Raw genomic sequence first — 24832 nt, forward strand, 5'->3', positions numbered from 1 at the left:
AGGTACGTGGGGAGTTTCTTGCCTTTTGGGAGGTCTGAGGTCTTCTGCCAGCGTTCAGTAGGTGTTCTGTAGGAGTTGTTCCACATGTAGATGTATTTCTGATGTATTTGTGGAGAGGAAGGTGATCTCCGTGTCTTACTCTTCCGCCATCTTGAAGCTCCTCTATAATTTATTCTTTATTTCATAAATTCTCTGTTAGTTTTCACTTCCTCTGTTGCTGATAGCTTCTGCTTTTTCTCTTCCCATTCATATTCTTGAACGAGTTTCTTTTGCAGAGGCATGTCTTTCTGCTGAGAAAATTCACTTAGAATTTCTGCTGCACGGACCTGGCCAAATTCAGTGAATAAGAGTTAGGTTCCACCTTCTATATTTGTTCTTACAGCTCATGCCTGACTGACACTTCATCACTCAGTTTGGAATAGAAATGAGCACTATCTTTTTCTTTTACTTTCTTTTTTTTTTTAAATAGATCTTTATTGGAGTATAATTGCTTCACAATACTGTGTTAGTTTGTGTTGTACAGCAAAGTGAATCAGCCACATGCATACATATGTCCCCATATCCCCTCCCTCCCATCCTCCCTATCCCACCCCTCTAGGTCATCACAAAGCACTGAGTTGCTCTCCCTGTGCTATGCTGCTGCTTCCCACTAGCTATTTTACATTCGGTAGTGTATATATGTCGATGCTACTCTCACTTCACCCCAGCTTCCCCCTCCCACCCTGTTTCCTCAAGTCCATTCTCTATGTCTACATCTTTACTCCTACCCTGCAACTAGGTTCATCAGTACCTTTTTTTTTTTTTGATTCCATATATATGCGTTAGTATACGGTATTTGTTTTTCTCTTTCTGACTTACTTCACTCTGTATGACAGACTCTAGGTCCATCCACCTCACTTCAGGTAACTCAATTTCCTTTCTTTTTATGGCTGAGTAATATTCCATTGTATATATGGGAATATTTTTTTCAACTACTGTTAGCTATTGTTAACATCGGTTTTGTCTGGGAAATATCTATCATTTGTTTTTTCTTCTTTTTCACTCTGGTGATCTGCCAGCTGCCCATTGTCAAATTCATCCCATGTATATAAGTTTTAAATTATTTTTGCCTTTAAATTCAGGAGTGATATCAAATTATCTCATCTGCAAAGTAGACTTTTTCAAAACTTCTATTTATTTTCTTTGTAAGCAAGATCTTTATGTGTTACTGCGAGTTTTGTATAATTTATTAGTTCACAAGTTCAATATAATGCTCACTTCAGTCTTCTGTTTCTTATAGCAATTATAACATGCTCTTCTCAAATCAAGTATTTTCTTTGTAAATCCAATAGGATTTGGATTCCCATCCTCTCATAACTTAGTTTAGCTTAATTTTTTCTCTCAAATATTATGAAATTCTTTGGAAAACCTTGTCATATTCAATAGATATCTGTCTTACCAAGTATCTTTTCAGTTTCCTTCGATTTTATTTTTTCTCAACTCTCAATATAACGAGCAAATTTCCCACAGCATTTGATTCATTTCTTAAATTGAATATTTAAGGCAGACATGTTCCTTTTTTTTTTTTGACGTGGCTTACGGGATCTTAGTTCCCTAACCAGGATCGAACCTGGGCCAATGGCAGTGGAAGGGCTGAGTCCTAACCACTGGACCACCAGGGAATCCCTTTAACTTTGTTTCTTGGTTTCTTCAAAAATATCATTGCTTCTCTGATCATTTTTTATAATCTGATATCTTTTAAATTTTTAAAAAGTTTATTTTAAATCATTTTTAAACATTTATGTAATCTATTGTTTTTACTTGATAGATTCTACTATTTAAAAGGAATATTCCTCAGAGGAAAGTGACAAACTAATTCCAATAAACAAACATAATTATAGGTTTCTAAGGCTTTTCCTAAAAATCAGTTCTGGGCCCTCTGGCACCTTTGTTGTGGATGAGACAGCAGTCAGTTAGGTATCTTCCATTGTAATCTTCCCACTGGTAGTTCTTAACATTTTCTCTTTATCCATGAATATTTCTAAATTTCTCCTTTGTGTTTAAGTGTGATTTATTTTTACTTGCCACTTGGAGTATAAGTTCAATCTTAGGTCTCCTAAGTTCAATTCTAGAATATTCTCATCTATTATCTCTTAAACAAAGTCTTCTCTATCATTTCTTTTGAGTTCTTTTATAAGTAAAAATTTTCTTCTTAACATAGATGGATAGATAGATACATAGATACATAGACAGACAGATAGATGATAGATAGATAGATAGATAGATAGATAGTAGATAGAGTCATTCTGTTTGGGCTGCTAATACAAAATACCACAGGCTGGGTGGCTTATAAACAACAAAAATTCATTTCTCACAGTTCAGGAGGCTGGGACCTCTAAGATCAAGGTTTCGGCATGGTCACCTTCAGGTAAGGGCCCTCTTCCTGGTTCATAGCTGGAGTCTTTTCACTGTGTCCTCACATAGTGGAAGGGGCTAGGGGTCTCTGTGGGGTCTTTTTTATAAGCCCCATTCTTGAGGTCTCCAGCTTCATGATTTAAGCAACTCCCAAAGACCCCACTCCCCAAATTATCATCTTCGGGAGTTAGAATTTCAACCTGTGAATTTGCGGGACATGTACATTCAGACTACAGTGGATAGTCAGATACATAGAGAGGTACTCAATCTGTCTCTCTGGGCTGCATTCTACATCTTCCATGACTGTTCCTTCTTCAACCATATCCAGGCTAGCATTTAACTGATTTATCTTTTTTTTAAATTTCAATGACATTTTCAAGATTTCTAAAGGGTTTTCTTTCATATCCACTTGTTCTTTTTTTTCCTTGTTTACATTCAAAACCCCTTGCTCTTTAATGGGTATTACTTCTTCATTTATCTCTTAAAGCATAATTAACATACTAATCTTCGTCTGATGATTTCTTAAAATTAATTAATTTTACCTAGGAAGAATTCATGATCTTATTATTTAGTGCTACCTTTCTTAGCATTAGATTTCTTCATATGTTTTGGAACTTTGACTTCTATACTCATTGTGAGTAGGAGGTTTTTAGTGTGTGTGTGTGTGTGTGTGTGTGTAGTTTTCTCTCTGTGTGTGTCTGCCTTTCTTTCCTCTATACTCACCTTTTCTTACCTAATCATTTTATGTCTGTCTTTACCTGACCTCCCAGCTTTCTAGACCAGAGTTGCCTTAAAATGATATTTCAGGACTCCTGTCGCAGATTTATGTTTGGAATATCACAGAATCAGGCATCAAACCAGCAGATGCTTACTTCATTTTCTGATTGAGAGTTTATATCTATATTCTCCGGCCTTTAAGCCAGAGATCCAGATTTTTTTAAAGCTTCTCTTTAGCATTTATAAGCCCCCAGCTTTAAGAAGTGAGTCTGAATCTGATTAGAGAATTTTTGAGTATTTACTCTTCAGGGATAGAACCCATAGCCACCATTTCTACTTCTAGAACCAGAGCCAGGCAAGCTCATAGTTTATCGCTGCTCTCCACTTTCCAGTTCTGGTACATTTCTGGCCTGTGGACATGCCCATGTCTTTTTTGAATGCAAATACTTTTAAATGTTTTTCTCTTTTTATAACTGACCATGTGTTTAGAGTAGAAGGAACAAATCAGAGCACAAACTCATTGTGCCACCTTCACAACATATACTACTAACGAATTTTTCATGTGTGTTATTTTAGTCTTTTCAACTTCTTTGCTTCTTCAGAGCAGATATACATCTTATACATGACCTATAGTCCCTACTGTGCAGACCACAGACATCATAAGTATCTAGTTGTTGCTAAACACTTCTTAAAGTAATTTTGTAATATAAAAAAATCTGATTCCTAATCCAAAGGACATTGTATATTATATATCAGAATTTGTCAATATATACCTGTGTCTGTGTATGTTTGAGCATGTGTATAAATGTATATTTTTCATAACTATTAGGATTCCACTGGGTTTATTTACCTATTTATATGATTCTCCTTCTGCTCTCAGTCTGGCCAAGGATAACTTGAGTGTGATGAAAATCTCCCTTTATTTCAGAACACAGAAGGAAACCTGAAATTTCGAATGACAATTTTGGATTCTGCTACAAAGCCGCTTCTCCTAATATTTTCAATTGATTCTATTGCTTGATTGTTTTTAACCTCTTACAAAACACAGATGGCCAGACTTACTCTGTGTAAGGGCTTGCAGGGAAACTAACCTGGCCCACTGATGTTTCTATTTCTCGTGATAGTGTTTCCATATGGAAGTCAGTAGCTCAGGATCACATTAAGAGTCAACTGGGTGCCAACGCCTGTGCCTTGAACTTTCTAGAGTTTAGAAGTCATCAGTCCAACTTTGCAACTCATTCTTCAAAACCAAGCAGTTCTGTATTTTCCTTGGCCTCTTTCTCCCAGCAAATATTTTAAGACCTCAATTCTCACTGTGGGCTAATTATTCTCTTCTATTTTCTGGGATCATAGTTCAGCGGGAGCTATTCCTAACCAAGGAAATGAGGGCAGAAATTATATAGTTGAGAATAATGGCTTGAAAACCATGAACGTCTAGAAACTTGTGCAAGTCTGACACATATTGGCTTGGTGGTCTTCATAGGGAACTCACTGAAAAAAAAAGGTTATTTCTTCACTTTTAAAATGAGATCACCGTAAAGACTCAACATTTATTGAATGACAATAATGAGCTAGCCCCTTAGAAAAATGAGACCAATACTTACTACCTAAACACTTTCCAATTAAAAGCGTTGTGATTTTAACTCAGCTGGTTCTTAATTAGAGAAATTCCAATAGATGAAAATTCACATTTAATAAAATAGAAATATTTGTAAAGATTATTTACATTATTAATATATATGTTTAATTAACTGCCAACTAAATATTTTCAAGGGAAGCATGAGGAACCTGACTAAAGAGAAACTGTAATCATTTGTACTTAGTACTTTTAATTATTAATATGCTGAAACCTTCAGAAAAGAAATTTTCCTAAGAAACATGAAATCTCAACACCACCAGTTTGCTTAGCGAACCCTTTCTTATTGATGATACCCGGGCAGGATGAACAAAAATTCTGAATCTTTAGTGTTTCTAAGTAACACTAGTTGGTTAGAGATCTAGGACAGCTTTTATAATTAAATGAAGCTTAACAGTTATGCTGAAATGTCAGAGGCAGAGTTGGCCTTTACAAATCTCTGGTCCTTTTCATGTTAGTTAAAAACAGTGACAAGATATATAGAAATCATTTACTAGCCATTTTGGAACCAAAAATTCCAAAAACTGTTCTTTTTATTTCAGGGCCTCCGGGGAAACGAGGTAAAAGGGGCCGAAGAGGAGAATCTGGTAAGTCTCTCTTTCAGCTGTTCTGTGTCATTCATGTTCTGGCTAGGTTCCCACATCTGTTCCTCCTAATTAGTAATTATATTGTTCTGTTGGCTGTTGTGTGCATGTGCACATGCGTGTGTGTATGTGTGTTTGTGAGATGTTTATATCTTCTCTGCTACACATAGAATTTTTTTTTATCTTCTTATTTCCATCAAACAGTAGGAAGGAGAAGTTTGCAAAATATTATTAATTACAGTTTACTAACCCCTGGCACCCAATTTTGGCTTATTTACTGTGTCACGTTAAATCTGCCCTTTCAGTGTACAGCAGAGGGTTTCTTAGCCACATGCAGTATGACAGCATCACCCATCTTTCCACCTACATAGGTGGTCAGTCAATGCACACTCTCTGCGGAAACATCTGCCTTGGGACACTGGGGCACATGTCCTGGAAACCTGATTATGATTTTATCCAACTGGTAAAATTTTGTCATGCTTTAACTCTCCTTCTTTTCACAATTTAAGAATTTTTATTCCTCTTGTATAACCATAGAATTTTAGTGATGACAGGAACTTTAGTAATCAATCCAGAGTTTTCATTCTATAGTTGAGGAAATGGCGACCCAGAGCAGTCAGGTGGTTCAACCAAAGCCATGCAATTTTTTATGAGCAGAACTAGAAGCACAACCAGTTGTCCTGACACCCATTTTAGTGATTTTTGTTTTGTTTTGTTTTTTGCTTTCAGGCCAAATCCCTATATGCAAATTCAAATAAAACCTTTTTTTTTCTGAAATCAAGATATTCAAATGAGTGTGTTCACTTATGGTTTTACTAGTTTTATAAAGTCTAAGGCTCCAAAAATGTAAATGTAAATTTGAAGTCTTAACAGGACATCAATTCTTCCTTGCAAGATAAGAGGAAGGTAATTTAAGGTTTGATTTTAGTGTACTAAGAAATGCTCTTTTCCAGCATTTTCTACAAGTGTTTATTAATATTAAAAACAATCTACTAAGGGTTAAAAAATAGAAATACTAACCTATCAAAAAGAGCAGACGGCAGATTGATTTTTTTTGTCTCATTTCCTCTCCCTTTTGGAAATATGATGTCAAAGTAAAAAGGGTTTTATGAAAACATAGCTGCTTAATTCCTTTAAGAGAATTATCAAAAGTTATCTTTAAACCTCATTCACTCTAAGGAACTGGAAAATTGTATAGGTATCCCTTTCATTGAGTGCAAAGTTTTATAATAGAGGATGCTTTAGAAATGTTTTTGAGGAAAAAGAAATGATAAAACATTGGTGGACCCAAATAATCACTGAATTGATCTTTGTGTCGAAAGAAAGAAAGAGGATTAGGAAAAAATAGTGAAAATTTTGTACTTATGCAGTTTTACAGAAAATATAAAAATCAATTCCCAACTTCTGGGCTACTGAGAACTGGTGCTTTCATTGAACATATGGTGTGCGAGATATTGAAATTTTCTTAGACTTTGCCTGTGTTTTGATGAGAATACATAGTTTTTAAAGAAACTTACATAAACATCAGGACTTAGTCTTTTATATACTGACAATACTACTGAAAGATAAACATTCTTAGAACAAATAGCAGGTATCTTTCTGATTTAGCCATTTTACCAAACTCAAGAAATTTATATATCAATTGTCTACAACTGGTCTATCATAAATGACTAACGCTCTTCCTAATTCATATTTTATCTAAATTTTTAGGTGTATAAATTAGACAGTCTTTTCTTAAAATATATGAACTTCTGAGTAATTCATAAACAGTCCTCAGGGAATATTCTGTGAAATTTTACATAAAATTTTGTGTGTACATAGATGTAAATGCATTTTTCTGATATGGTCTCATAATAGGTTCATGATCTAAAAAATGACTGAGAGACACTAAATTCTTAAGTGATTTCTATGTCTCTTGTATTGTGCTGATGATTATTATGATGTTCTAATCTTTTATTAAATCTTACTATTTGTATATTCACTAATTTGTCTCTCTCTTTTTCTTATTCTGTCTACTCTCCCCCCACCATAGGTCCTCCTGTAAGTATATTTGCTGCATTCTGGCTCCTCTACGTTAATCAAATCACGTATGTTAAAACTGTTAAAACATCAAAATATACTCTATATTTCGATTAGAAAAATATTGCTGACCTTTTTAAGAGTATTTAACTGTGGGACATTAGTTTTTAAGTATACTGTTTTGTGATCATGTGATATGTAGGAGTGCAATATGTGTCAATTAAAAAAAAACTTTTATTTCTAATACGATCACAAACCAATTACTGTCTTGGGAATTTTGGAATAACTTATGAAGCTCCTGATATTAAATGCTTTTCCTGAAATACTGAGGTTTCTTTGCGAGCAAACCCTCAAGCTCTTTCACACTTCTTTTTTCATTCGTTTAAGCTTGTATCTGAAATATTTGCATTTGCCAGTTCACGAAATGTAGATGGCAACATGATCGTGGAAGTGATACCCCCGGTGGGCTTGGTTCAGCGCTCTTTCCATAAGCAACACTCCCTTTGAAGTGCCTTGGAGTTTTGCCTGCATAAAGAGCTTGAGTTGGAGCCCTTGGAGAGTTGCACTTTCTTTTTTCTTTCCTTGTGTAGGTCATGGCTGCAGCATTCCAGCCTGCTTTGTACTCACAGGAACAGATTATCTTGTCAGCTTTGAGCTAGATGTGTTTTTGAGTAATATCCTGGATATCTGTCGTCTGACCCCGGTGCCGTACTGTGCTCTGTACGTTTACGGTAGCAATGATCATTGCCCTGGAGATATTTTCTCATCCCGAATAGTCGGTTTGCTCCAGGGTTCATAGACTCTGCATTGGCAACTTCTCTAACAGGCCAGCATGGTCCAGGGAGAGGGGCTTAGCATATACTCATTTACTTTATTCACAGGAAGCATTGGCTTCCAAATATCTTTTGCAGTCTTCCTGCCACGTTCAAGGACGGAACATAAATCATGTTAGAAATGACTTTGCTTCTGTAACTGACTTCAGCTCTTGCTTAATGCTAGGCAGATGGCATGCCCCAGGTCTAGGAGCCTTATTCTTTGGCTTCATATTTGACTGTCTTTAAAACTAGAAACAAACCACTGCTACCCGAAGGAAACTCTGGAGATTACATCCAGAATAGAGCGTTCAAGGCTTCTTTTTGTGGAGGTAAGTATTAGGCAGGCCAAGAGGCAGTTAAATCTCATTTCTGCCTTATGATATTGAGGATTCTAGTATTTCCTGTTTGGTCCTTCACAAGTTTAGACACCCATATTGGGCTCTTGCTTTCAGGGGGCCATCTATTAGTTCAGGTTCTCCACCTAGAATATTTCAATTGTTTTTTCCTTTTCTTATTATATACTAAAAAAGAGGACTAATATGTTTTAAGCCCCTGTGTATGGCAGGCAGTATTCTAGGACTTTACATACATTTATTTTGTCTCTGATGCTACCATCCCCATTCATGTCTCTAAACATTACCATTGTCAACAAGGAAACTGAGGCTCATAGAGGTTAATTATCAATGGCTGTACAGCTAAAGAGGGTTTGCAAAGTTGGAATTCAGTTAGATATGTCTGACTGTAAATGCTTTCTGCTTACCACGTTATCCTTCTTCCTTGAAATTGTAAGTATATTATAATATGGCTCATTGTTACACAGGTTTGGCTAGCCATGGGTCAAATTGTATTTCTTGTTGAAATATAGTTGATTTACAATATTATATTAGTTTCAGGGGTACAACATAGTGATTCGATATCAAATTATATTTCTTGATATAAATAATTACATATAATAAAAGCATAACCAAAAAATGTAAAATGGCTAATCTATACAATAAGCATTAATACTATGGCATCTCAGATGGATTTTAAAGAAGTTATAATGTGTTTAGCAAATTGCATCAGATCCAAGAAATAAGGTATATGTAATTATGAGGTTTTCTTTTGTGTGTTATTTTCGTTTTGTTTTTAAATTTTTATTGGCGTATAGTTGATTTACAATGTTGTGTTAGTTTCTGCTGTACAGCAAAGTGAATCAGTTATACATATACATATATCCACACTTTTTTTATACTGACTAAAAGATAACTCGAGTTAAGTTGCTCACATTTGATAAGATAAAAAACCATTGAATATGAAAAAGAGAAAAAATATATATATTCATTGTGCTATCTTTGCTAATACAATGGAGTCTTACTGTAAGTACTTGGGACTCCGTATCATGGGAGCCCTTAGGGGTGAAATACCTTGTAATGAAATCCTCTTAAGCCTCCAATTTCTAAACCCCCATATATGATTTTCAAGGTATTGTATTTGCTTTTCATCAAATTTTCCTTTAGAGTAGGTGGCTTGATAAAATATTTCCATTATATTTCTTTTGTTGTTGTTGTTATACAGCAGGTTCTTATTAGTTATCCATTTTATACATATTAATGTATATATGTCAATCCCAATCTCTCAATTCATCACACCACCACCCGTACTCCCCACTGTCCCCCCTTGGTATCCATACGTTTGTTCTCTACCTCTGTGTCTCTATTTCTTCCCTGCAAACTGGTTCATCTGTACCGTTCTTCTAGGTTCCACATGTATGCATTCATATACGATATATGTTTTTCTCTTTCTGACTTACTTCACTCTGTGTGACAGTCTCTAGATCCATCCAAGTCTCTACAAATGACCCAATTTCATTCTTTTTATGGCTGAGTAATATTCCCTTGTATATATGTACCACATCTTCTTTATCCATTCATCTGTCGATGGGCATTTAGGTTGCTTCCATGACCTGGTTATTGTAAATAGGGCTGCAGTGAACATTGGGGTGCCTGTGTCTTTTTGAATTATGGTTTTATCTGGGTATATGCCAGTAGTGGGATTGCTGGGTCATATGGTAACTCTATTTTTAGTTTTTTAAGAAACCTCCATACTGTTCTGCATAGTGGCTGTATCAATTTACGTTCCCACCAACAGCGGAAGAGGGTTCCCTTTTCTCCACACCCTCTCCAGCACTGTTTGTAGATTTTCTGATGATGCCCATTCTAACTAGTGTGAGGTGATACCTCATGTAGTTTTGATTTGCATTTCTCTAATAATTAGTGATGTTGAGCAGCTTTTCATGTGCTTCTTGGCCATCTGTATGTCTTCTTTGGAGAAATGTCTATTTAGGTCTTCTGCCCATTTTTGGATTGGGTTGTTTGTTTTTTTAATATTGAGCTACATGAGCTGTTTATATATTTTGGAGATTAATCCTTTGTTGATTTGTTTGCAAATATTTTCTCCCATTCTGAGGGTTGTCTTTTCGTCTTGTTTATGGTTTCCTTTGCTGTGCAAAAGGTTTTAAGTTTCATTAGGACCCATTTGTTTACTTTTGTTTTTATTTCCATTATTATAGGAGGTGGATCAAAAAAGATCTTGCTGTGATTTATGTCAAAGAATGTTCCTCCTATGTTTTCCTCTAAGAGTTTTATAGTGCCCAGTCTTACATTTAGGTCTCTAATCCATTTTGAGTTTATTTTTGTGTATGGTGTTAGGGAGTGTTCTAACTTCATTCTTTTACATGTAGCTGTCCAGTTTTCCCAGCACCACTTATTGCATAAACTGTCTTATCTCCATTGTATATCCTTGCCTCTTTTGTCATAGATTAGTTGACCATAGGTGCATGAGTTTATCTCTGGGATTTCTATCCTGTTCCATTGATCTATATTTCTGTTTTTGTGCCAGTACCATATTGTCTTAATTACTGTAGCTTTGTATTATAGTCTGAAGTCACGGAGTCTGATTCCTCCAGCTCCATTTTTTTCCCTCAAGACTGCTTTGGCTATTTGGGGTCTTTGTGTCTCCATACAAATTTTAAGATTTTTTGTTCTAGTTCTGTAAAAAACGCGATTGGTAATTTGATAGATATTGCATTGGATCTGTAGATGGCTTTCGGCAATATAGTCATTTTCACAATATTGATTCTTCCAATACAAGAACATGGTATATCTCTCCATCTGTTTGTATCATCTTTAATTTCTTTCACCAGTGTCTTACAGTTTTCTGCATACAGGTATTTTGTCTCCCTAGGTAGGTTTATTCCTAGGTATTTTATTCTTTTTGCTGCAGTTATAAATGGGAGTGTTTCCTTAATTTCTGTTTCCTTGTTAATTTTCTGTTTGGATGATCTGTCCATTGGTGTAAGTGAGGTGTTAAAGTCCCCCACTATTATTGTGTTACTGTCAATTTCCTCTTTTATAGCTGTTAGCAGTTGCCTTATGTATTGAGGTGCTCCTATGTTGGGTGCATGTATATATATAATTGTTGTCTCTTCTTCTTGGATTGATCCCTTGATCATTATGTAGTGTCCTTCCTTGTCTCTTGTAACATACTTCATTTTAAGGTCTATTTTATCTGATATGAGTATTGCTACTCCAGCTTTCTTTTGATTTCCTTTTGCATGGAGTATCTTTTTCCATCCCCTCACTTTCAGTCTGTATGTGTCCCTAGGTCTGAAATGAGTCTCTTGTAGACAGCATATATGTGAGTCTTGTTTTTGTGTCCATTCAACGAGCCTGTGTCTTTTGGTTGGAGCATTGAATCCATTCACGTTTAAGGTAATTATCGATATTTTTGTTCCTATTACCATTTTCTTAATTGTTTTGGGTTTGTTTTTGTAGATCCTTTTCTTCTCTTGTGTTTCCCACTTAGAGAGGTTCCTTTAGCATTTGTTGTAAAGGTGGTTTGGTGGTGCTGAATTCTCTTAGCTTTCACTTGTCTGTAAAGCTTTTGATTTCTCTGTCAAATCTGAATGAGATCCTTTCTGGGTAGAGTAATCTTGGTTGTAGGTTCTTCCCTTTCATCACTTTAAATATCTGATGCCACTCCCTTCTGGCTTGGAGAGTTTCTGCTGAGAAATCAGCTGTTAACCTTATGGCAGTTCCCTTGTATGTTATTTGTTGTTTTTCCCTTGTCTTCAATAATTTTTCTTTGTCTTTAATTTTTGTCAATTGGATTACTATGTGTCTCAGCATGTTTCTCCTTTGGTTTATCCTGCCTGGGACTCTCTATGCTTCCTGGACTTGGGTGGCTATTTTCTTTCCCATGTTAGGGAAGTTTTTGACTATAATCTCTTCAGATATTTTCTTGGGTGCTTTCTCTCTCTCTTCTCCTTCTGGGACCCCTATAATGTGAATGTTGTTGTGTTTAATGTTGTCCCAGAGGTCTCTTAGGCTGTCTTCATTTCTCTTCATTCTTTTTCCTTTATTCTGTTCCGTGGCAATGAATTCCACCATTCTGTCTTCCAGATCACTTATCCATTTTTCTGCCTCAGTTATTCTGCTATTGATTCCTTCCAGTGTATTTTTCATTTCAGTTATTGTATTGTTCATCTCTCTCTTTTTTTTTCTCTCTCTTTTTTTGTTCTTTAATTCTTATAGGTGTTTGTTCTTTAATTCTTCTAGGTCTTTGTTAAACATTTCTTGCAACTTCTCTATCTTTTCCTACATTCTTTTTCTGAGGTCCTGGATCACCCTCACTATGTTTATTCTGAGTTCTTTTTCTGGAAGGTTTCCTATCTCCACTTCATTTAGTTGATTTTCTGGGGTTTTATCCTATTCCTTCACCTGGTACATAGCCCTCTGCCTTTTCCTCTTGTCTATCTTTCTGTGAATGTGGTTTTTGTTCCACAAGCTGCAGGATTGTAGTTCTTCTTGCTTCTGCTGTCTGTCCTCTGGTGGATGAGGCTACCTCTATCTTTCTTGCATCTGAAGAAAATGGATGAACAGTGGCATTATTATGATTAAATGGATTGATCAATTTTATATTTATTTAGATACAGTATCCAATGATTGACAATTGTAACTTGCAGTGACAATTGTAACTCCTCCTATTTTTAGCATCATTTAATGTTTTGCATATTTTTCCTTCCATTTCTTTTCCATAAACTGAAATCTGAATGTTTCTATAAAGTTATTTTTAGAACATTTTATTTCACAAATTCTGTGTTCAATGAAAAATATTTATCTCAACAAATAAGAAATTGGATAAAATATCAAGACTTACGTGGCGAGTTTAATGGTAATTGCCCATGCCTCCATTCCGTAAATTTAATGTAAATCACAAAGGTAGTCAGAGAAGGTAAATCGCCTTGCTACTGATGAGCAATCCATGGCATAGAATCTATATGAAGTAAATCCCTCCAGCTTCCTTCTACCATGAGCCTCTGTGGTCCTGTGGTTTCACAAGTACAGGAAGATTGTGATGTGTAACCTTGTGTCCTGAAGTGTATTTTCTTTATTTTTTTAACATCTTTATTGGAGTATAATTGCTTTCCAATGGTGTGTTAGTTTCTGCTGTATAACAAAGTGAATCAGCTATACATATACATATATCCCCATATCTCCTCCCTGTTGCATCTCCTCCCCACCTTCCCTATGCCACCCATCTAGGTGGTCACAAAGCACCAAGCTGATCTCCCTGTGCTATGCGGCTGCTTCCCACTAGCTATCTATTTTACATTTGGTAGTGTATATATGTCCATGCCACTCTCTCACTTCATCCCAGCTTACCCTTCCCCCTCCCTGTGTCCTCAAGTCCATTCTCTATGTCTGCATCTTTATTCCTATCTTGCCCCTAGGTTCTTCAGAACCTTTTTTTTTTTTTTTTAGATTATATATATATGTTTTACTATACGGTATCTATTTTTCTCTTTCTGATGTACTTCACTCTGTATGACAGTCTCTAGGTCCATCCACCTCACTACAAATAACTCAATTTCGTTCATTTTTATGGCTGAATAATATTCCACTGTGTATATGTGCCACATCTTCTTTATCCATTCATCTGTTGATGGACACTTAGGTTGCTTCCATGTCCTGGCTATTGTAAATAGTGTTGCAATGAACATTGTGGTACATGACTCTTTTTGAATTATGGTTTTCTCAGGGTATATGCCCAGTAGTGGGATTGCTGAGTCATATGGTAGCTCTACTTTTAGTTTTTTAAGGAACCTCCATACTGTTGTTCACCATAGTGGCTCTATCAATTTACATTCCCACCAACAGAGCAAGAGGGTTCCCTTTTCTCCACACCCTCTCCAGCATTTACTGTAGACTTTTTGATGATGGCCATTCTGACTGGTGTGAGGTGACACCTCACTGTAGTTTTGATTTTCATTTCTCTAATGATTAGTGATGTTGAGCATCCTTTCATGTGTTTGTTGGCAATCTGAATATCTTCTTTGGAGAAATATCTATTTAGGTCTTCTGCCCATTTTGGTATTGGGTTGTTGGTTTTTTTGATATTGAACTGCATGTGTTGCTTATAAATGTTGGAGATTAATTCTTTGTCAGTTGCTTCATTTGCAAGTATTTTCTCCCGTTCTGCAGATTGACTTTTTGCCTTGTTTATCTTTTCATTTTCTGTGCAAAAGCTTTTAAGTTCCGTTAGGTCCCATTTGTTTATTTTTGTTTTTATTTCCATTTCTCTAGGAGGTGGGTAAAAATGGATCTTGCTGTGATTTATGTCATGGAGTGTTCTGCCTATGCTTTCCTCTAAGAGTTTTATAGTTTCTGGCCTTACATTTAGGTCTTTAGTCCATTTTGCATTAATTTTTGTGTATGGTGTTAGGGAGTGTTCTAATTTCATTCTTTCACGTGTAGCTGTCCAGTTTTCCCAGCACCACTTATTGAAGATGCTGTCTTTTCTCCATTATATATTCTTGCCTCCTTTATCAAAAATAAGATGACCATATGTGCATGGGTTTATGTGTGGGCTTTCTATCTTGTTCCATTGATCTATATTTCTGTTTTTTGTGCCACTACCATACTGTCTTGATTAGTGTAGCTTTGAGTTATAGTCTGAAGTTCGGGAGCCTGATTCCTCCACCTCCTTATTTCTTTCTCAAGATTGCTTTGGCTATTTGGGGTCTTTTGTGTTTCCATACAAATTGTGAGATTTTTTGTTCTAGTTCTGTGAAAAATGCCAGTGGTAGTTTGATAGGGATTGCATTGAATCTGTAGATTGCTTTGGGTAGTAGAGTCATTTTCACAATGTTGATTCTTCCAATCCAAGAACATGGTATATCTCTCCATCTATTTGTATCATCTTTAATTTCCTTCATCAGTGTCTTATCGTTTTCTGCATACAGGTCTTTTGTCTCCTTATGTAGGTTTATTCCTAGATATTTCTATTGTTTACATTGCAACAGCAATGGTAAATTGGAACGTTTTCTTCATTTCTCTTTCAGATTTTTAATCATTAGTGTATAGGAATGCAAGAGATTTCTGTGCATTAATTTTGTATCCTGCTACTTTATCAAATTCATTGATTAGCTCTAGTAGTTTTCTGGTAGCATCTTTAGGATTCTCTATGTATAGCATCATGTCATCTGCAAACAGTGACAGCTTTACTTGTTTTTTTCCAATTTGGATTCCTTTATTTGTTTTTCTTCTCTGATTGCTGTGGCTAAAACTTCCAAAACAATGTTGAATAATAGTGGTGAGAGTGGGCAACCTTGTCTTGTTCCTGATCTTAGTGGAAATGGCTTCAGTTTTTCACCATTGACGGTGATGTTGGCTGTGGGTTTGTTATATATGGCCTTTATTATGTTGAGATAAGTTCCCTCTATGTCTACTTTCTGGAGGTTTTATTTGTTGTTGTTTGTTTGTTTGTTTTTTCTTTTTTCTGGAGGGTTTTTTCATAAATCAGTGTTGAGTTTTGTTGAAAGCTTTTTCTGCATCTATTGAGATGATCATATGGTTTTTATTCTTCAATTTGTTAATATGATGTATCACATTGATTAGTTTGCATATATTAAAGAATCCTTGCATTCCTGGGATAAAGCCCACTTGATCATGGTGTATAATCCTTTAAATGTGCTGTTGGATTCTGTTTGCTAGTATTTTGTTGAGGAGTTTTTCATCTATGTTCATCAATGATATTGGCTTGTAGTTTTTTTCTTTGTGACATCTTTGTTTGGTTTTGGTATCAGGGTGATGGTGGCCTCCTAGAATGAGTTTGGGAGTGTTCTTCCCTCTGCTATATTTTGGAAGAGTTTGAGAAGGATAGATGTTAGCTCTTCTCTAAATGTTTGAGAGAATTCTCCTGTGAAGCCATCTGGTCCTGGACTTTTGTTTGTTGGAAGATTTTTAATCACAGTCTCAATTTCAGTGCTTGTGATTGGTCTGTTTATATTTTCTATTTCTTCCTGGTTCAGTCTCAGAAGGTCATGCTTTTCTAAGAGTTTGCCCATTTCTTCCAAGTTGTCCATTTTATTGGTATACAGTTGCTTGTAGTAATCTCTCATGATCCTTTGTATTTCTGCAGTGTCAGTTGTTACTTCTCCTTTTTCATTTCTAATTCTATTGATTTGAGTCCTCTCCCTTTTTTTCTTGATGAGTGTTGCTAATGGCTTATCAAATTAGTTTATTTTCTAGAAGAACCAGCTTTTAGTTTTATTGATCTTTGCTATCATTTCCTTTATTTCTTTTGCATTTATTTCTGATCTGTTGTTTCTGATTTCTTCTGCTAAGTTTGGGTTTTTTTTGTTCTTCTTTCTCTAATTGCTTTACGTGTAAGGTTAGGTTGTTTATTTCAGATGTTTCTTGAGGTAGGCTTGTATTGCTATAACCTTCCGTCTTTGAACTGCTTTTGCAGCATCCCATAAGTTTTGGGTCGTCGTGTTTTCATTGTCATTTGTTTCTAGGTATTTTTTAACTTCCTGTTTGATTGCTTCAGTGATCTCTTGGTTATTAAGTAGTGTATTGTTTAGCCTCTATGTGTTTGTATTTTTTACAGATTTTTTCCTGTAATTGATACTTAGTCTCATAGCATTGTGGTCGGAAAAGATACTTGATTCAATTTCAATTTTCTTAAGTTTACCAACGCTTGATTTCTGACCCAAGATATGATCTATTCTGGAGAATGTTCCATGAACACTTGCTCAAGGGCTGATGTGTATTTTCTTGCCACTCACTTTGACTTTGTTGTGAAATGTGCTCATTGGTGCAAAGACAGGATTAGGGCACTCATCACAACAAACAAACAAATGAAAGATTGGTTTTCCTGGAGGGACATTGGCAGATCTCTTTTGCCACTAAGAGTAACGTTTTTTCATTGCCCTTCTTCAGTAGCACTCTCAAGTAACATTAAAGGGGTGGGGGGGGAGAAACACTTCATAATAAAATTTAATTAGACGCCTTACATTTACATCTTCATTTGATATATTTTGGAAAACTTGGCGGTATCACACTAGAATTATTTGTGGCTAGAGTGTTACTTTTGTCAGTTTCTGTATCTTGCATATTGAGATCATGTATAATTTAAAACTTGAAATACTACTTGAATTAGATCCCACATATCGATTTACTCTTTAGGAAGCTGTTCAGCTTGTTTCTCAGCCTTATCCATTTTGACAAAAAGATATTGCTACCACAGGATTCTTTGCTATAAACAGCCACAATGTAGCAATTTTATGATAATGTATGTAATTTATTTTGATGTGAATATCAGGTGCTTTTTTCTATTTTCTTTCTCATGAAAGTGATATGTATTAAAACACTGCTCTAAAGAAATCCATGCAAGTGCTTTGAGCGCCTAGCTTGGATTTTACAAATGTATTTGCTTGAGTGATTTGCCTGACCATTGTGTTACCTGATTCCAGATGGCGTGAAATTGTACCTTCTATTTTGGATATCTCAAAAACACATTCGTGTTTCAATAGGAAGCAAATAGTATGATCAACATTTACAAAATAACTTCAGCATTTTTAGTTGTAGCAAATTGTGCACTCGTTTTGACCTTTTTTTAGAGTCAATAGGGGATGGCCTCTCTTTGTCCTTTCGTCCCCAAGGTAGGTGCCATTCTACTATTCACAGGTTACAGAATCAAACAAGTCCCGTAACCATATCCAGAACAGACTCAGGAGATCTGTTTTAACTGGCTTTTTTATTTGTATCAGTCTATCAAACCCTACAATTGTGCTTGACTGACAGAGATATGATGTTATTGTTGGTAGCATAGAACCCTCTGAGGTGTGAAATACAACGCCATGGTGCAGCCTGTTCTGTTCTGTCCACCTTCAACAATTGTCAGCTCGATTTGAAGCCCAGAATCTTGTTGACAGATGAATGAAGCAGACTTAGCCAAGTTAAGCTTACAATGCTATTTCTGCCAATGTGGTAGATGAATTAGGAAAAGAAATCTCTATAGAACTTTTAGATGAGAAACTCTGATATCTTTACTTTATACGGAAAAAAGACAATATGACTTTTAAGCCAATAGTAAATCTTTTCCAGATACTTTCATAACTACAATTTATAATAACTACCTAATATGCGTCACTTTACATACCAATTCTCATTCTAGCCCTGTGAACTAGAGATATATTATACCCATTTACAGAGGAAGAAACCGAGGGTTAGGCAGATCAAGTAAATTAGCCCACCCAAGGATTCACATTTAGTAGGAGGCAGAATTGGAACTTGAACACAGTTCTGTCTCTCTTCAAAACCCATTTTCCCCCCATATTTCTACAAGTTGTTTTTTAGGCAGGTAAGCTTGAAGTGTTACCAACTTCTTTGCAAGTATCTTCTTTGTTGTATCTTATCCTACCTATTATCTAAGGTTCATTTTAGGCTTTACTTAGCTAGCTGTGGACCTTACATCTTGTATGTGATCTTTCATATTGCTCTTTACTCAAAACACACTTATAAATCATCTAATTTTCATCTAACAGAAGTAAATTGTGTGGAGATACGAGCTTTGGCTCTTGAGTTGAGAAAACTGAACATAAAATTGTAATGGAGTTTTTCAGCAAATGTTCCTTTAATTGCTTTTGCTATATTCTTGCTTAATTATAAAAGTATTTTGATTTCTGTTTGGGCTCAAAGAGTGTGCTTTTGAATGTGTGGTTACTGTTCTTTTTTTCTGTAATAATAAGATATCATTTTTGATGGAGGGAGAAAACCACTCATCTTGCAGGAAACGGTATCACTGTAAAATACCAAGATGGCTCGATAATTTCAGATGTAGTCACCATAACAAACCAGATAAACAAACAAAACAAACCTGGAGAATTAATTTGTGTCTAATGGCTGTTTGGGAACAGAGTTATAATAGAATGACCATAGGTTGTCACAGGTGGGTAGTTCATTTTGGAACCCTTCATACAGCTTTGTGTCCTGGAACAAAAGGTAGAAAAAGGGCCATAACTATAATTCTTACATAGAACAGATTCCCCAGTGTCTTTTCACATCTTCTGTTTTGAGTGGTTCAGTGGTTCAGGCCGTGTTTGAACATTGCCGTGTTCAGTGGCAATTTGTTTCAGTGCTTCTTTTGATATTGTTTACGTAGATTTAGTGCCAGATTAAACAGAATTTTGGAATTCTTGAAGGGGCAGAGATAAAGGAAAAATACCCCGCAAACTGAGATAAGTAAAGGTGTTAAAGTAAAAAAAGAAAAAAAAAGGAGGAGCAGAAGGAGGAGGAAATAGACATACCAAAATATTGACAAGTTTTTGCAAGACTATTCTTTCCTGTGGTCTATTTCTGGATACCATCTGTTTTAGAATGACTGTAGCTGTTTTAACAGACAAACTCTGAGATGTTACTGGCTTACCACAGTAGACACTGATTTCTTGTACATGATGAAGGGCAAGACTCTGGGGACTCTGCCATCTTCCATCTGTGTGTTCTGAGGTTACCCTGGGCATAGGCATACAGCCACTGGATAAGATAAAGAAAGAAAGAGAATGGACAGTCAAGTGGGAGGATTCTTTCGGCCAGCACTAGAAGTACAAGAGTTTATGGTTTATATCACTGCTGACCACATTTCTTTGGCAAGTGTCAAGTCACATTTTCACACATAACTGCAAAGGAGAGAGTGAAGTATAGCTGTGGGCTTAGAAGAAAAAGTAAACAAAATTGGTGAACAGCCAATCTCTGCTATGCTGTTTGGATATAATTCCTTAAGGAATTGAGAGAACCAGAAATCTCCAACGAGATGTGTACAGGTATGTCACTTGGGGAGTAATGTGACCTCTGACTTTGTAAAATGTTAGAAAAGAAAAATTTCATCAAAACTGTTATCACTAGAAACTTTGAACAGAAAAAGAAAAGGGAAAAGAATTTTTTTGAAAAAGTGCAACATAGAAGTTAGGGAGTGGTTTGTAAGAAGAATAAAGTATGAGTACCAGGCTAGGAGCCTCAGGCCTTCCAGGTTACTTCATAACTTCATTGATAATGAAGGCTTTTTGTCTTTAAGCACTTACAAAATCTTCAAGCATCAACAGACACTGCTATGGCTTTCTCTTTCTTCTTACTAGTTCTCATGCCACTGAGTGATTTCAATACCTTGTATTGGATCCAGGGTGATCATCTCAATTGGAACAGCTCTGGTTATCTTGTTTCATATTCCCAATTGTCTCATGTGAAAGTTTAATTTTTAATAATGCTTCTGTGAAAAAATGACATATTTTTAGGGTCACTTTCATAAGGTTTGAAGAGGGAGCAACTGACATTCTTATAGTGGGAAACATGATTAAAACAAAAAAGTGAGTTTAGGGATGAATCCTCTCTTCCAAAGAGCTAAAAGAGCGTTTCATTTTACACTAAAAAATAAAAAAAGCAAAACAGGTAGCACAAGGCAGTCAGAATTATTAAAAATGAATCTCTCAGTTTTAAAGTCTTTGCTTTTGGTTGCTGACTGGACACCTGCATATTTTTCTAATATCCAGTCTGTGAACAAATGGAGTGTCATGTCGCTTCTTCCTGTTTGACTTTCTTGTGACCAAATACTTAGTTGTGTGGCTGAATTCCTAGGGCGATCTGCTTATGCAGGCCTGTAATGCCTTATGGGACAAATTAGGGAAGTCATAATTATATGACTTCTGTGGATTCGTGAGGCAATAACTAGCCGTAGTCAAGAAAGCCACACTAAAATAAAGTGCTATGAAAGAGCAGTTTGGACACATTTTTGAATGTAAATATTTTGAACAAAGTCGAATGAGTGACTTAAGGGTATATTATTGTTTCCTCATGAATGGCCAAGCATCTAGTAATCTTCGGCAGCATGTGATTGCAGAGAAGACCTCAATGTCCCCATCCTTCCAAACTAGTTATGTAAAATGCTATGGTTTCCTCTTACTCAAAGAGTGGCTCCTGCTTAATTTCTGCTCATTTAGACACCGTGATGTTGGCCTACATTTGGCCTAAATTAACTAAGTATGAGTTGTTTGCTCTGAATTGAGTCCTGAACCATAATATAGAAAGAATTTCCTCCTTTAGTTATTAAATGAACTTTAGTTCTTGCTTTGGTGGAATTAAAAAGACATCAAGCCTTGGAATCTGAAGTGGCCCGGGTTACCTAAATGTTCTTATGGTTTTTTTTTTTAGTCATCATGAATGATATTTTTAATGCACTTTTTATCTTCACAGTCCCCATGCTTTCTTAAGATTTACTTAGGATTAAAAAAAATAAAGCTTTTTCTTGTTTCCTTACTTGCTAATATTTTCAGTCTCAAAAATACACATATACATCTCTAGTTTGTATTTCTGCAGAATGTCTTATTAACAAGTATTTCTATATGCTCAAAGAAATGAATAAAGGATGGAATCATGGGATATAGAGGCAGGAGGGACTTAAAGTGTTATTAATAATTAGTTCATACAGTTATCTAAAATACAGTGCCCACTTATTCAATGATTCATTCATCAGACTCATATGGAATGCCTAATCTGTGCCATGCCCTCTGCTATACATGATGGGGATACAATAGCAAATAAACATAGCCCCTGTCTTCAAAGACCTTAGCGTCTACTAGGAGCAAAACAAAACAAAAACATAGCAATATCATGTGAGAAATATGCTCAGGATATGTCGAGGTACAACGGAAGAACTACAGCGGGGTTAATCACCCAAATTTTGGTGGGGAGGGGATCGGGTTGCCTCTGGATCTAAGTCACAGTGTTGTCAACGTGAAAAGTCTAAGTTGTGCAGTGTTTTCATGGAGGCTAGTTGTTCAAAACCTTTGAGATACACGAAAGAATAGCATTTAAGAAAACTGCTTATTAAGGTTGAAATGTAAAGTTCGAGGAGGGGATGAGGAAGTAAATAGAAAGCAGGGATTGGGGTAGGATGTGGTGAAGGACCTTACATGCCATGCTAAGTAATTATCCTAAAAGTATACAATCTGAAGGATTTAAGAAGTGGGGTAGCATGGTCAGACAAACATTTTAGGAAGATCACTCTTGCTAAAGGATAGGAGGAAGACAAAGGGGAAGAGAGAGATGGTTAATATATTGTTGCAGTTACTTGGGTGAGAAATAAAATGACCTGGAGAGATATAGAGAATGGGATAGATTCAGGGTGTATTAATCAGGTAGAAATGGCAGAATGTGTGACTAGATGTAAGGATGGGGAGGATGGAGAAGTGGGGGTGATTCTCAGGCCTTGCTCTGGGGAATAATAGTGCAGACCATGGGATAGAGACTAAAGAAGGAAGAGCAGATTTGGGGAGGAGATGATGCTGAGGTTTGATTGGAGCCCACATCCAGACTGAGGAAAAGGACAAAACGGACTGTCCAGGGACTGAGGTGATCAGGAGTCAGGAGGTCCAGGGGGAGGGAGCCTGGGCTGCAGACCAAACCAGAGAGGCAAGGGGCTTGCTTTTCCTAATCCCAGCCCCCCTGCGCTCTCCCCTCCTCCTAGCTTTGAACCGGTTACATTTTACAGTGCTCTGTGGAAGGAGAGTAGAAATAGGAAAACTGAGGCATCTGTACAAAGCGTCTGAGTCACCACTTCCTTCCATTAATGAACAAATGAAATCCATATTTGTGTAGCTAACCCGCAGAAAAGGGGGGAGAAGGTTTGGCACGCACAGCAGAAATCCAATCTGGAAACTACAAATTTAAAAACAATTATTTTAAATTTTATATCACAAACTTCCTTTTGGAGGCTTCTGTTAGCTACATCTATGTTAGCATATTCTTCTGGGAGTAGAAATATAAGGGCTCCAGAGCTTTGCTGCCCAGAGCCATGGAGTTTAGAGGACACATGAAAGCATACTTTCGTCCTGTACTGCAGACACCATCTTCTGTTCTGATATATCATTTCACTCAACAGGAGTAGACACACATAGTTTGTCTCTTGATTTGCAGTTTGGGGAACAATTTCAACTCGCTCCCTCCCAGGGCACATTATTAACAACCAACTGGCATACAGTTTCAGACTTTTTCGCAGGTGAGAGTGAAAACTGAAAGAGTGGATTAAAGGGTTCTCTGCAGGCACCCTGGATAATTTATCGCCCTTTTGCTGTAATGGCTGGATGGATATATCTTTCTCCATATGTAGCCTTTCATTTAGACTTCTAATCAGTGGTAAAGAATAAGAACTGGTTTTTAAAAACCATCCCTTGGAGTGGAACTAATCAGCTTGTGGTTTCCCTTCAGATAGTCTCACCATTATCCAATATACCCTCTATATCCTCACATAGGAAATGACCTAAACTTCCACTTCCAGTTGTGCGGATTATTTATCCTGTTGCCCCCCTCCATCTCCATCCAGCCCTCTACTTTGCATGTTAAAGTTAAGCCTCTAATCATTGAATCTTCATGTCTGGAAAGTTGATCTGGCATCGCCATTACATACAAACTTACTTTGTATCTTATACGGCGTGACTTGAAAAGAAACTATTTTGAACTCTTGTATTGTTTACCGGTTTGAAAGTTGTGTGAAAGATGAGGATTTATTCCTTTGCCTGACTGGATCCCCTGGGCTTTATTTGTTAAGACTGTTATTTTCCCATAGGCATTAACTCCCCTATTTAGAGGAAAAAAAAAATCCTTATTTAGCTTCAGTTTGGTGATGTTAATAGAGTTTAGAAGGAGAGACTTTGAAGGGTGTAACCAAACTGAAGGCGATTTCAGATCGTTACAACATTTTAAACAAAATGAAAAATTGCTTGACCTTGTACCAAATATTATAATCCATAAGAAACTCATACAGAAATTATATATTTCCTATAATATGAGGTTTCCTATGTGCATATATTTAATCAAAACCACAAGGCAAATGAATTTGGATTGGGAAACCTCCTGCTATTCATCATTGTGAGGAGAAGAAGCTTTTATTTTGTTATTAAAAAGTATCATTAAAGGGTAGACAATTTCTTTCACTCCTATTCATTTCTGTAACTTCCAGTACTTTGTAAATACTCTAATAACTAGAGCACCCAGATCATTTTCTAGGCTTGTGTTCTGTTCAAAGTAAATTAAATAGGAAGCTTTCATTTTTTGTAAATTATTATTGGAAATTGACCCGAATCATCTCTCTATCGCAGTAGGAACTCAATCTATTGCCCTAAAGTACAGTGATTACCAAGATGTGACCTACTTTAGTACTTTCAGTGATTTATAATATCCTTTTATATTGTCAGTAAATTAGACTCCATAGACAATGTAAGAATTTCTTTGGGGAAGAGTTTTGATAACAGTCAAAGGGGATGGTTTATATTAGAATGTTTCTTATTTGGG

The 24832-nt window shown here is 36.2% G+C and overlaps 1 protein-coding gene across 1 annotated transcript in view; it reads left to right on the plus strand.

Annotated features, from left to right (window-relative positions):
* Positions 1-24832, plus strand: part of COL25A1 (collagen type XXV alpha 1 chain) — a 465859-nt gene that overhangs the window by 245230 nt on the left and 195797 nt on the right. Inside the window, exons 3-4 of the mRNA XM_073804997.1 lie at positions 5290-5334; positions 7364-7371. Of these exons, the coding sequence (XP_073661098.1) occupies positions 5290-5334; positions 7364-7371 (53 nt within the window). The remainder of the gene's footprint in view (positions 1-5289; positions 5335-7363; positions 7372-24832) is intronic.

Source organism: Tursiops truncatus, chromosome 5 (genome assembly GCF_011762595.2).
Source record: "Tursiops truncatus isolate mTurTru1 chromosome 5, mTurTru1.mat.Y, whole genome shotgun sequence".
Taxonomy (NCBI): domain Eukaryota; kingdom Metazoa; phylum Chordata; class Mammalia; order Artiodactyla; family Delphinidae; genus Tursiops; species Tursiops truncatus.